This window comes from Opisthorchis viverrini (genome assembly GCF_000715545.1).
Source record: "Opisthorchis viverrini unplaced genomic scaffold opera_v5_1, whole genome shotgun sequence".
In the NCBI taxonomy this organism is placed as follows: Eukaryota; Metazoa; Platyhelminthes; class Trematoda; order Opisthorchiida; family Opisthorchiidae; genus Opisthorchis; species Opisthorchis viverrini.
In genome coordinates, this window is record NW_008751657.1 from 7077127 (window position 1) to 7091108 (window position 13982).

The 13982-nt window shown below is 41.9% G+C and overlaps 1 protein-coding gene across 1 annotated transcript in view; it reads right to left on the minus strand.

Moving 5' to 3' along the window:
- Positions 1 to 13014, minus strand: part of T265_00117 (hypothetical protein) — a gene marked incomplete at both ends in the record, with an annotated part of 36156 nt that extends 23142 nt beyond the window's left edge. Inside the window, one exon of the mRNA XM_009163774.1 lies at positions 12311 to 13014. Within this exon, the coding sequence (XP_009162038.1) occupies positions 12311 to 12827 (517 nt within the window). The remainder of the gene's footprint in view (positions 1 to 12310) is intronic.
- Positions 13015 to 13982: the final 968 nt, after the last annotated feature.

The window sequence follows — 13982 nt, forward strand, 5'->3', positions numbered from 1 at the left end:
ACGAAAATTGGACGTGAAAGTATATATATATATATTTAAGAATGGTTATTTTCAACAATTTTAACTGATGGAATTCTATGTATAGGCAGTAAATTGCAAAGAATCTGTGTGCGGTTTTGCTCTGTTTCGGGTCCATCATACTCCCAAGAAAGAACAGTAGATCTATAACTTGGCCAACACCTTGCTTGAACGCCTACGTTTGAGCTCATACACATGCTAGAGCTGTTAGACTCGATGGCTTACTGGTTTTGCGCAACTGTTTCATACTAGTTCTATCAAACAAAGGAAACTTTATTGGAAAACTTTATATAGGAATCTACAGGTGGTTTGTGTACAGAAGCTCATGCGAAAGAACATTGGTGTACTATTGACTGCGAAGAAGTTTAACGGGTCTTCAGTTCTGGCAGCTCCATGATCCGATTATTACTTTACAGGTAAGATAAACGGGTCGCAACCATTTAGTTACACTATCAAACCGAATCTATGTGGCTCTGCTCACATCTAGCAGCCCAGAAGGTAGGTGCACTGCTAAAACGTAGGTGTGAAAAGCTGATTTTCACTAGCGGTCAACTGGTTCAATAAAATGCACGCGACACGTTGATAAATCAAAATGACAGTTCAAGCTGTCACAAATCACGTGAGTCGTGAAGCTAACGTGAAGTGCTAATCGAAAGATCACGTGGCTGAACCAAATGAAGAAAAATGAAACAAAAGGCTGTTTTCAGAATCGATCGTCAGTCTCCCGTTGCCTTCTCTGTTTATGTGACAGTTATTTTTCCCGTGATATTTCACATTTTTCCACGTCTACGACAAACCTTTTGTCCTGCCCCTGTCTCTGAAAAAGCTAAGCACCAACGAGGTACTACAGTCTCTGATTTTTCAGCTGCCCTTAACTTGCACGCACAGAAACTCTTCTGCTTCCGCATCGACACAGTGAAATCCAAGCGTCCTGGTGACAAGTCTATGATCCTCCAATCAGAAGCGCGGTAATGGTGGAAAGCAGCCTGGAAAACAGCGAACCTGGAGTTTTGGAGAGATCACCCAATGCGCTTACACATTTCAAGTCACAGATCAATATCATAGACACGGCATGATGTGCTTCCGGATTTCTGTAGGCATCAAACCGATTTGTGGAATTTATCTTCTAAAAGGTCATCGGCATGTTTCCCAAACCATTTGAGTATTTACTGCGTAAGCTACTGTGTCAATCGAATTATGTATGCTGATCTCGAGGATGGTTTTCATTGCTGAGAATTTGCGTGAACCTAACTGTCAAGTCCGTGTAGAGAATTCTTTTTAGGAGCAAAACTTGTGTATAATACATACGGCTCGAACATTAACCAAAAATTATCACAAAATTCTCTTGTCATGAGACGAGCAACAACCGGTTAGACGCTTAGCGCAGGCCACATTAAACTTACAAATGAAAAATCATACGAATAAATCACTATACTAATGACAAGGCTAAGGAAAACTATTTGGCAGTCCACTACCGGTTTCTCCATTCTCGGGGCTCAAGAAGTATGATCGTAACAGCTCGAGGCTACTGGCCAAAATGTCCGTGGTTCTACTCTACTCATGACTTCTCTATTCTTTGCTAGTTCTGGGGGAGCTGACGTTACCTTAGTTTTCGATTTTCCTTCGAGGGGTTTGGCACCTGTGCACCAAAGTGTTAATACTGTTGAGCCATTTGGTCTCCTAGACAAATAAACATGTTAAAAAGCAGGTTCCTTCACATCACCAGAGCATTTGTTTTAACTGGTAACCGAAATATTTTACCGAGATGGGTAACCAACCCATTTTGCAAGTACTCCTGTAAGAACAAGACCAACATGGCCATTTGTTCTGACGGTAAATTTGCGCACAATATACAGTGTCGGTCATGTAAGACGGTCACCAAAGGGTCTGATGACTCTAGAAGACCATGGCTCTCTAATCCAGAATATTACTTATTTCCCTATCTATACTATGAAGCAAATGTTCAACTAGTAGACAAGAACAAGCAACAAAGGCTGTCAGTTAACAGATACCGATCCATTGAAACAGCCCAGTTTATAAGGTAACCCTACGGTGAGTGAAGAAACAAGGGACTATGTGTAGGGACTAGGTACATTTGCTCAGTCTGGATTTTTTTTAGATGAAACGCAAAGCGCTGCAGCTGTTCGGAATTTTTGGAATACAAAATCCGAATCACCGAATGCCTGGACAAAGAGTCCCAGAACAAGCATTTTGGCTTGTATTGGCGCGTTCGACAAACAAGGTAAATGAAACCAGTTGTTGTGACGTAAAATCCGTTTCCCAATACTTTCGATGAATCAGGGTGAACCAGAACCACATAACTGTTTTACCAGCCCGGCGAAAACCGAAACTTTTGGTGCGCCATACGCCTTTCGAGGATAACGAAAAAAATGCCGCAGATGGTCAGCCACCATCGGGGTTAACCACGTCTGTTTAACCGATTTGTTTGCTATTACCCTCTCGCATTTAGCCAAGGACTAAGTAGCTCACATGTGATGAATGCATTAACTGTCCATACTGAACAAATGTGCTTGTTCCACATATAGGTTTCTTTTGTCCACCAGTCAGTCAACTGATCAAAATTTTACTTGGAAGAAGTTTCTAAATAGTTGGGTGTCTCTCTGACATTAGGCTCATTAGGCACCAAGGATCCATGGAGAATGATGTGCCGTTATCGACTGTCTTACATCTCCGGACGCCCTGAACAAAAAGAGGGTATTTTAGGACAAGATTCATGCATTTTCATTAGCAGGTATGTAGGACCAGGAGCAGTCTTTCGTAGCTGTATCCGTTTTCCTGTGTCCAACCGGAAAAGGGATGGGTGCACACTGTCAGTCGTTCGCAGGGATTTGGTTTCCAAGGGTGCATTAAACAGGACGTCTACTGCACTTGTTTGAAAGTCAGAATCAGTTGGGTATAGAGTTTATCTTAAGCCATGATTATCCGGCAATCTGGATTGGTCTCACCTCACGAATGGAGGCATTCTCACCCTCGAACACTCATCTAAAGCATATCCTTAGATTTTGGGAAAATCCGGCAGAAACGAACCAAATTAGTGTACCACAGGTCAAAGGGATCGGATGAGAGGTATTTGTGAAGAATTTTACATATGTTGGGAGTTGTATCAGTCCGCATAGTGGTGTGCCAGATGAAGTTAATGCACGACTCTCGAAGGCTTGGGTTGCGCTCGCTAATTTGATAAAGCTGTGGCAGCAAGACGACCCATCCCTAAATCTCAGTGAACGTGTCCACCAGACTGCAGCATGGGTGATTTTGTTGAATGACGTGACCTCTGTGAGCAACGGAACTGGGGCGTCGATAATCGTTTTCTTAGAAACATAGCTCGTTTAGACAACTGTCGACGAATCCGTGCAGAGGCAATTAGAAAATGAGTGTTAGTTTGGGAACTTCAGTGGAATGGTGTTCATCACCGGAAGATGCGGTTGTTAGGCCATGTATCACACATGCCGAACCATCGTTTGGCGCAGGGAATGATGTTTTCTTTGCTCGAGTAGAGTGGTGTAAGTAGAGAGGCAGAGAGGTATGGAAGAGGTAACAAAAATTTCGGACACTGTCAGCAATATTCGCCTTTCACCACTGAGTTCACGTGATTCAGGTGGGTTCAAGTGTGCTTGTAGAAGCCTCAAAATGACACCTCCAGTCGATGTCAATAGAGACGCTCTCAATTTCTATCCAGAGTGCTCGAATAAACGTCTGGAAGTTTATGCAACTCTGAATGATTATGAAAGGCTAGCACTGAGCCTCTTCTCCATCCAGTTTATACACTTCTTCACATAAAGGTTAAAATAAATTATAATTGTAGGATAGCAAAACACATGTCCTAAACACAAATGTTACGTTGTCGATGATGATGACTATTGTGTTCTGCTTAATCAACAGATTTGACGCATGCTCAGATAAACACACGTTTTCTCAGGCACAAAACAGGGTTGCTGCATAATACGCTCATTTGCAAAAACCAATTTGGTTTTGCAGGAGACTAACCTGGAACTCAGCTGAACCTCTCGCTTATGATGTGTTCAAGTAACTGAATGTGCTGCACTAGCCAACCTGTGTTTGATACGATATTCGAGATATCGCGTTCCATCACGGACGCATTACACTACTCATAAAGTTGCTGAAAACTGTTTGACAGCCCACCACCGGCTTCGCCCTTCTTGGGGCTCATTAGGTAGGCACAGTCCCCGAGTTTTTGTCAACCCAATGTTCTAATTGAACCCAAATTACACAAAATCAGCGTTATACACTCATTTGCACACCAACTTGGTCTTGATGGCAGACTCATCTGGAACACAACTGAGTCCCTCATACCAACAGACCATGAGGTGGCCAGACGCAACACATTCATTTGCTTGAAGAATCATAAACGAGAGATTCAGCTGGGTTTCGGACGAGTCTCTGGCAAGACCGATTTGGTTTGCAGATGCGTACAATTCTCTAATTTCGTGCAATTTGTGTTCGAGTAGAATATAACGTTGACGAATCTAGACAGCTCACCTACCTGATGAGCCCCAAGAAGACTGCTACGAATTCGGCGACAAGACCTGATAAGCCACGATTTAGGCGAAGCAGAAATTTCTTCAACGTTGAAGCAAGTGTAGCATCAACAAGACGCATCCAGCTCCTTCATAGTGAGTAGCTCTGAGGCATTTAATCGACCAAGCAAGAACCTGGATCGCATAGGTCTGTAGGCGACAATGTGGATATTTTGTAAGATACTGGCAAGTAAGCTATTGTGGAGAAATCTAGCGACGACACTTTGAAATATGATACGAATCCAAACAATGGATTAGGAAAGATGAAGAGGCCAGCTGTCAGATTCGTTGGCTCTAAATTCATTGGTATGATAAATCTTCCATCCTCCCTTCTATTTTTGTGGTTGGTTTTCAAACCTTTTTAGGAGCACTGCGTAACACCCAGGCTGTCTACCTTGTCAGAAAAAAGGGCTTACATGTACCAGCGTATTGGAGATATGAGGTCAGGAGGGATACAAAAAGAAAACTGAATCAGGCATCCACTTTAAGTCAGCACAAATCGGAAAACTATTTTCTCCAGTCCGGGAGCTGAACAGGTTTCTTCTCAGAGGATTATTTGCAGTTCAGTGTACACAACATCTCCACCGACAACGGAATAATGGGTTTTATCACAAATTAAGCAAATATATCATGGTGGTTCTTTGAGCAGTGCTGGAAGCCAACAAAATGATGAACGTCTGTGAGTATATTAGATGGTCAAACTGAATGTCTACAGGAAGGCTACCCACTCATAGTTCTAACGATGGGACAGCTGAAAACCTAAAACCAGCGCAAAGTTCTTGTTCGCAGGGACGGTTCGGTCTAGTGACGAAACGGTCTAGAAGCAAAACCTCACGAAAAATGCCTTCATATTCTAAAAGTAAATGGAATGTTGTGAAACAAAGTGTCAAACAAACGATTGGTAATGGAAAGTTCAGCCTTGAACACCAGGTCATCTGTATCCGGCAATAATATTATCAATTGCTACGAGAATTATTTTAGAGTTGCTGCCTTGTTCGACAGAAAAGAAATTGCGGTTTTTGAGTAGTAGCCTGGTGCACACCGATAAAATCGGTCTGATCGCCTGTTATACCCACACGCGCCAATGGGATCCAATGAAATCAGAAAGCTAGCCGTCGGGCGAAATACACTTGTTTTCAAATGCTTAAAATGCTGCACAAAGATTAATTCACATATCATCCAAAAGGAAATTCAAGATAACGCAGTTTGCTTCATTAGAGGAACACTACTCACAGGGTTGATGGAAACTCTTGGACAGCTCACATTTGGTTCCACCTCTCGTGGGGCTCATCGGGTAGACACGATCCTGATTTTTGTGAACCATATGTTCTAAATGAACTCGAATTGGATCCGTTTCGCAAAACACACTAATTTGAAAGCTTCTTCGGTTTTAATAGGAGAACCAAAACAGTCCCAGTCGAAGATTTCGTTTATTTCTCGTTCTTTACCAACAACAACTTGGCTTACAAACGACCATCTTGGCAACTGCGCAAAATGTGATTTTTAAAACGAACGAACTCTTGATGAAAACTTCAGGATCATATTTGCCTGATAGCTCCAAGAAAGGTGAAACAATTAATGAAATGTGGAAAGATTCTCGTCAACTCTGTAGGCAGTGTATTGCATCGAGATGATAGCTATGTGTTTAAATTATTGTCTTTCCGTGGTACTCAGTTGAGGCCCTTCTCTGTAAAACTGTCTTTTTCATTCCTGTTGGCGTAGCGGCTCTGTAGCAACGAGGCACCTGGTATACCATAAATAACTGTTTTAGTACAGAAACACCAAAAGCTCAAGAAAATTATTAGGAACTCAAAAACGTTGCTGTGTCCTCATTATCCAGTCAGTCCAAACAGGTCTCATGAAACAGAGCGACGGTGCGAAAGAACAAACTCAGCCCAACCTAAAATCCTATATAAATCCTATATAAATTTAGGTCAAATATGGACTCGTAGACGTCGTCATTGTGGACTAGGACATGAGTCTTGCTACTGGCAAGTAGAAAGACTGGTGTTCTTTAGTGTTACCGGAAAACGAAACACCTAACAAATTATCGATTATTTTCAGGCATTTTCGGATTGGCCAACGGTTTTGTCCAGTAGGGAAATTCACCTAAAAACACTACTCAAGTATTGTTATTAAATGTTTTAATGGGCAGAAACATTGCGAATTCGAAGCCAAGTGTCATTTGCAATGCCCCAAACGGCCTGCTGCTTTTTAACACGATAATTTCTAGAGCGGGATAATATGCGGCGTATACGTAATCCGCTGACAAAAGAGCTTCTGAAAAGCTCTTATAATTGGTTGAAGAACGGAGAAAAGTTAAGCTTGACTATTTAAAAAAAATGCACAGTCACCATTCGACGTGACACCATCAGGGGACAACAACGTCTCTTCCTATGGTGACAGACCTACTGCAAATCAATTTTCAAGCTCAGAAATGAGGTCAACAGCCACCTGTTGACTCCTTTGAGCCACAACGAATTTGTTCTCCTCATGGACAGCTTGTTACGCGTGTGTTTTCAACAGGTATGGACAGGTCATTAGTTTACACGTGCTTGGCCACCGTAGGATGGTGACGCACAGTTTCCAGTAGAACAGTTGCTGCAGAGAGAAATCGTTCTGATGAAATTCTGATAGCTGATTGTTTTGCGAGCCTTTTCAGAACATTGTGTGGAATGTACGAACGCCGGCTAAACAGATTATGAATGGCTGTGGGTGGCGTGGGATGAGGTTGGTTTGAGCAGGGAGAATGGGTATTGCATTTTCAGAGTATAAAATTCAAAACACTCATCCATGGGAGTTCACTTCCTGAATAATAATAATGAATTTTGGTTGTTTTTGAACTTTTCATTACATAGCACTGGACTTGGCTCACCAAAGTCGTGGACAATTGAGCTGACCAGAGTATTCGTTGTTTTCAAAACAAGTTGGGATTAGTAAAATATACCGCCAGCAAACGCTTATGTCGATGTAACAATTACAGAGTAGAACTGCGCAGCGTCATGTGAGGACACAGTTGAAAGCTTTTTAAAAATCACGCAAACAGAAAAAGGTGAATATTTTATACCTTTTTGAGATGGAAGCTCCAATGTATTTCATGAAATATCTAGATAAAATGAATCATTAACTGTCTCAGACTGAACCAAATAGCCGGATCTAAATCAAGATGTTTTAAAAGGTTTGCAACAATCCAACATTCTGCCGCAAGCTGAAGGACTGTTGTTGAGGTTTAGCATCATCTTGAACCCTCTTCATGTAGTATCGGGATAATTTAAGTTTCCTCTTGGGTGTAAAATAATGTACCAAATATATACATGTGTATATAGCGTGTTCAAATGATAACTCGGCTTCTTACTGAACAGATTCACAGAGTCACAGGACAATGTACACTGGTGTCACCTTTGAGCCTGTGTATTTCAGTTGATAATTGACGGAGCTATTTCTCCCTACAAAATTTGCCGAGTACATTTCCTTTAAGTATCCACAGTACCCTTAAACAGTAAAATTCGTTACCATTCGTGAATTTTGCGGTACTGCTCTACTTCCACACTTTAACTGTCCGCAGCTATTTCCGCGCCTCAACGGATCTCCAAGCAATGATCTTCTGACTAAAGCCTTCTAATGCACTGTATTATAAAGGGTCTTTTTCACAATGCAGTCGGTTCGTCGCGCCTGTACACACGCCACAGTACAACGACGCTAATTCAATAATTTAATCAGAATTAGGATGGGATGCGTCATTGAATAACGAACCGGGTAGCAATCCAAGACCCTTTTTCCACAACAGTACATGAGGTCATCGGACCGCGAAAAGAAGTAGCCGCAAACCATTAAAGGACGTTACTTCTAATGCCTGTTCAAATTACTTTCAGTTGTCTTTCCTTCTTGTGTCTAGATACTGCCGCAGTAATTTTCAGTGTTGGTAACATATGCAAATCAATATTGGACCAGAAACAACAAAACTTGAAAAAGACGCCTCAGAAAACTTCGAATCTGTAAACAAAAGTGTGGGGTGTGTGGATGAGATCAGGTGAACATGAAGGATCATGCAAATTCGAAGACTAGTTCAAGGTGTGTGAGAAGAGCACAAAGAGAGAAACTAGCACCACAGAGTGACTGAGACACTGCTTGATATTTGGATATGATTCTATCGCGAAAATAAACAGACCCTAATAGACCGATAATGTTGGGGTTGGTAATGTGTTGAAATAATGGTAGCTCCCACTGATGTCTCCTCGTATGTTGACCAAACGTCTGCAAACCACTCGCCAAGCTCGGCGAACAGATCGACAGTCACCTGATCAACAACCAGTGATGTTAGAGTTTTTGGTCAGTTTCAGTAGAACTTGACGCTAGCTTAATCCCGCCAGCTTAGTTTCAGATTTGTGGTACATTGTGGCACACTTCAGTCGTTGGCCATCGAACTGTGCACACCGACTGGGAACAGATCGATAAATGAGGAAATTAAGCTTCGAAGTGTTAGGATGACTTAAGATACTGCAGAAGAACCGAAGAACCATGTTCATCATCACTCACAATTTGTATCTTGTGTGCGGAATTGTCCAAATTTGCAAGCAGAAAAGATAGTGCTCAGTTGAAATAGTATTTCGTTTGTGCATAATTTTGCCCAGTTGGCTTTTAACAAAGTTGTTTTAGATCTTTTGGCCCACATTTGTGATCAGTACCGCTTAAAAATCTCTTCTGATGCCTTGTTCCACTCCAGTAGATCTAGTCAGTTTCACTCTTGGAAGTAGTGAGACAAAGCCTCGGTATTTCTGTGAATAAACCTATAGAAGAGGATAAGGTCTGAAGGTACAGCCTGCAGTTGTGTACTGATCGACATCAGTGTGTTACGGAATGATTTCCACGCTATTCACCTCTTCAAGTAAACTGAGAAAGATGACTGTCGTGCTTCCGTATGGCTAAGCAAGTATTCCCAAAATAAGTTATTTTTAGTGTGGGGTTCAAATTAATTTTCACCAGTGTAGCACTCCCCAAACATTGGTGTAACACAAATACTCGCCACAAACTTCACTTGAAGCATTCCACAAGACAGTGAAACATCTTCCAAGATCACTTATAAATTTCACAAAAACTCAAACCTCAATATGTTTACTTTAGCGCTAAATTACAATATAAGATTGCCGGAAACTCGGAGACTTGAGCTTAATGGTGAACTATAGAGAGGGTAAAGCCTACGCTTTAAACAGTGTCATATCAAGAGAGGTTATACGTACTGACTACAGAATAAACAATAAATCTTGAAAACCTTGGTTTTTGTAATACCGTTCATTTTCGAGTCCAGTTTATGGTAAAATTTGTTGTTGTCTAAGAAAACTTCAGCCCATTGGACTCTGAGAATACTGCCTCAAAATCAAGTATTATGCATCTGCATCTGGGTTTTTTTAAAGATTTTCAAAATTTGTCGGACACATCCTCCTAGAAAGCTGGTTTGGACGCCAATCTTCAACTACCGTCTCACAAACTACGCCAAAGAGACTGATAAAAGGCAAAATAGACCTAATAGCAAGCCGGAATTCTAGCTTTATCTTGAGTTTTTTGGCAAATGCTTTGTTTAAATTGAAAATTCAAAGTACCAGACACGCACTTTGGCTCTCCTAGTCCCCATATTTTCCAAAAACTGAATTAAAAAGAGGCATTCTCTGTGGCCACTTGGATTAGCGAAGAGTTTCACTTGGTTTGTATTCAACCCGGTTGACTGATCAGTTCTCCATGGCAATCGCCGTAACTGTTTAAAACCGACCAACCACGGAACCTCTCGTGTAGCCTAGGTGACAGATAATCGGCATGTATTGAGGTATTAGTCAGTGCACTTGTGGATGCGCTGTTCACCGGAGGAACTTATTTAGTAGAGTTACAATTAACCATAGAATTTAGGCAACAAACAGACTATTAACCAATCCGAAGGACCTTTACACAACCTTATCGCAATCCTTACAGGATTCCTTTGTCTTTTGGAAGCAAAAAACATGGTAAACCATTGCCCCCATCATAAACCAGTTTTTTCAGTTTTTTTTGCCGCATTTTTACTTATCAACTGGTTGATTTCTTGTATTCAAGCTTAAGAAAATGCTCATGTCTATTGAAGACAACCAAATGGCCTGAAACTAAATTTAAACTTAACGCCTGAAGCACCGGTCGGGTTGTGTAGGTAAATGGCGAACTAAACCCGGTAAATTAGTTCGGACGTAGTTTGGAGTTTCAAAACGAATCTTTGGTAATCAGCTGACACTGATGAGCGTATTTAGCGCATTTCAAATTGAAAGCCAAAGGAAATGGTATGTGGCACGTGATCAAATCATTCTCGCACTTTGTGTAGTCCACCGCTTCTGTGTGCGCACTGAGGCTTCCAAAGTAAAACAGTGAAGCGTTTTGCAGAATTTCGGGTCCATTAATTTGCTTTTAATTAATTTACCATTATTTTTGCATAAGCAGTTTTGCTGGAATCAACATGGGAAAAAAGTGTAGTTGCTTTGTGAACTGAGTTGAAAAAGCGATAGTCTTGGGGTCACGAGAACCGGTGAATTTCGCCACCAGTTATTTAATCCATTTCAGTGGGTTTAGCCGTTCTCTTTGTTATTACATGCGATTTCTATTTGTACACGCGTATAAAGATGCTTAAATCAACATGTCTGCATTCAGTCTCGACTGAGCTAATCAGATTCATCAGACAGGTTGTTTAGCCTAATTTAACCACAGGTGGGATTAAAACTTTGCAGACCGAACTGTTTGCAATGTTTGCAGCCAGCGTAACGAACCATAAATGAGTTCAGTCGTACATGAACAAGTCTGCTAACTCCAAATGGAAAACATAACAGATCAATCTTTCACTTGTCTACCTTTCACGTGTCTACCTTAGAAACGCCAACTTTGGAATTTATCAGTCAATGCGAGTAATGCACAGTTGCCTTACAGTTACTTGGGGTCAACAATGCCAGAATTCCTAAGCATCCCCATGGGGCTTCTAAAAAAAGCTCTCTGATAAGAGGTGAATCTATATCACCCAGATTCTTGTACCTTCGGTATAAGACCCTCACCGCTGACGATTATCAAATGGGATGGAACAGCTGTATAGCGCTCCTTGGATAATCAGCACACGTCAGTTGGCAGGATGTAACTCAATAGTGCAAACTTAAAAATACCGTTAATACCTGTACGGATTACCAGTATAAAGTAGCCTACAGAAGCCTGAGAACAGTAACTCTTTTCCTAGACAAAGGGCTAAAGTGAATGAAATGAGTGGAAACAAATCAAGTTAATCTCAGTATCTGGTATTTGAGTATATCATCACAGTCTGCTTGAATTAAAAGACCATGCCTAATACACAATTTGATCGAATCGATGTGTTCCTTATCCACAAATGTTTCCGGATAAACACGTTCACAGACAGGACAATATGTTGCGAATAAACTTTAAACTTTCTTTTTGTTAAGTTGAACCGGCGTCGATATGGCCGAATTTATAAATTTGAAATACACTAAGGCAATTTTGTAATCTCGAACTTCCAGGTGGTCCTACTCGTTAAGCCCTGCTTTAAAACCTACCGCGTACTAGGCTACTGCGGCAGTCCAGCGGCTCTTACCATCATGTGTTTGTGCTTAAAACGGTATATGAATGCTAGATTTCGGCATACCACCGGCCAAGTTACATGGTTAATTTGTTCTCTAATTGAGCCAAAAATAATAAAAAATAGTTCAAAAAATCGGTAAACTAACCCTTGATCGCTCGTTGCAGTAACATCATACCAGTGACATCCCGAACCCATCCGATTTCCCGAAATCGCACTACATCAATAAATGGAACTCCCGGGGCAAGCTGGTTGGGAACGCGCGTATTTCCAATCACAGCGGCTACAAAACGTGAATGCCATTCCGGTCTTCCTCCTTCCTCCTTCGGGCAGGACAGTAGTGGAGCAAGACAAGTACGCGAAAATGAGTTAACGTGTTCTTCCGCGTCACTTGGCACTAGCAAAATAATGCGACTGGCTTGCGAAAAAAAGTAAGCATTAAGTCGATTTGGATCAGACCATACATCTGAAGGAACGCGACCGGATGTCTGGTACCCAAGAACTGCCAAGTTGCTATATTTACTCATCAGCTGAGTAGCCAAGTGTCTGGCGGCATCCTCGTATTTCCAAAAGGTCGTATCTGTGGCCACATCCCCCGCAAACAAATGCCTAGCATACACACATGGGGAAATAACAATAGCATGGTGATAGGCTCCACAAGCCATGGTGTTTAAAGGAATACCGGATTATTTCCAACACAATAAACGCATCCGGAACTTCACACCGAGCATTGCGCAGGTCTGGTCTCACACAAGCTTGATGTACAGCTCACGTAACCACAGTTAGCATGCTGCTTTGATTGTCGTTGTTACGTCCTTGCGAACGTTGTGTGCACAGCAGTGTGCCAGTTACTGTTCCTCTGGCTATAAAGGGTGTATTGTGGCACAGGCTCATCCACTGTTGTGTGCTCAGTGTCTGGCTTGAGAGGCTGAACACTGAGACAGCTTTGTGCTTGTGTACGAATGACTGAGTCACATGACAGTGGTAGGCCAATCAAGTTAATCCATAGCTCTCACGTGTAATGAAGATGTTTCTTTTAGATGTGTGTTGATGTTCGGGGAACTTTAGTTGGACTGAACGTTTGGAATGGAAGGATTAGGAATTTCTCCGACAGAGTGCTAATAGTTACTGTTGGTAAACTGTTGCCGCGAAAAGTAGTTGAGGAACAAAGTTACCCCCCTCTAGTGAATGACTTATTGTTTATGCTGTTTCTTGTGAATGGTTTCTGGTTTCTAGGATTTTCATCCACATCACTCGCATTTGAGCAGCCCTGCTTCAGCTGTGACACTGTCTGATAAAGCCACACCAGTAGGGGAAGCGGCGGACCCATGTTTTGCAATTACTAGAGCTCTTCAACAGTTCACATTTACGGATGTGTCGGAATCTGAACTTTTTACATGCTGTTTCACCGTACTTAGGAAAATTCAGTATCGTCAACTGCGATTCCACTCGATTCCATCATGACATTTCTCTTCAAAAACTCAGCATTACCTTCCGTTGCTAGTGGACTTTGTGTAAGAGATTCTCCGTCACATTCTTATTGGTGGAGAGTCAGCCCAAAAGGAGATGAGGTGGCTCAGTGGTTGGAGTGTGAATCCACTGACCAGAAGGTCAGCGGTTTGAACCCGACCTCTGCCTCTCGACTTTCCCCGTCTAGATTTGGGCAACTTGACAATATCCCAACCCTTGTGCTTCCTCCGAATGGCACGCCAGTTAGGCACCGAAAGGGTGTCCGAACTGAACGACTAGCTTTTTTACCTTTACCTCAATAGGGGTTTTCCGCATCCATCTCACGTGACTCAGTACGCCTCACGATGACT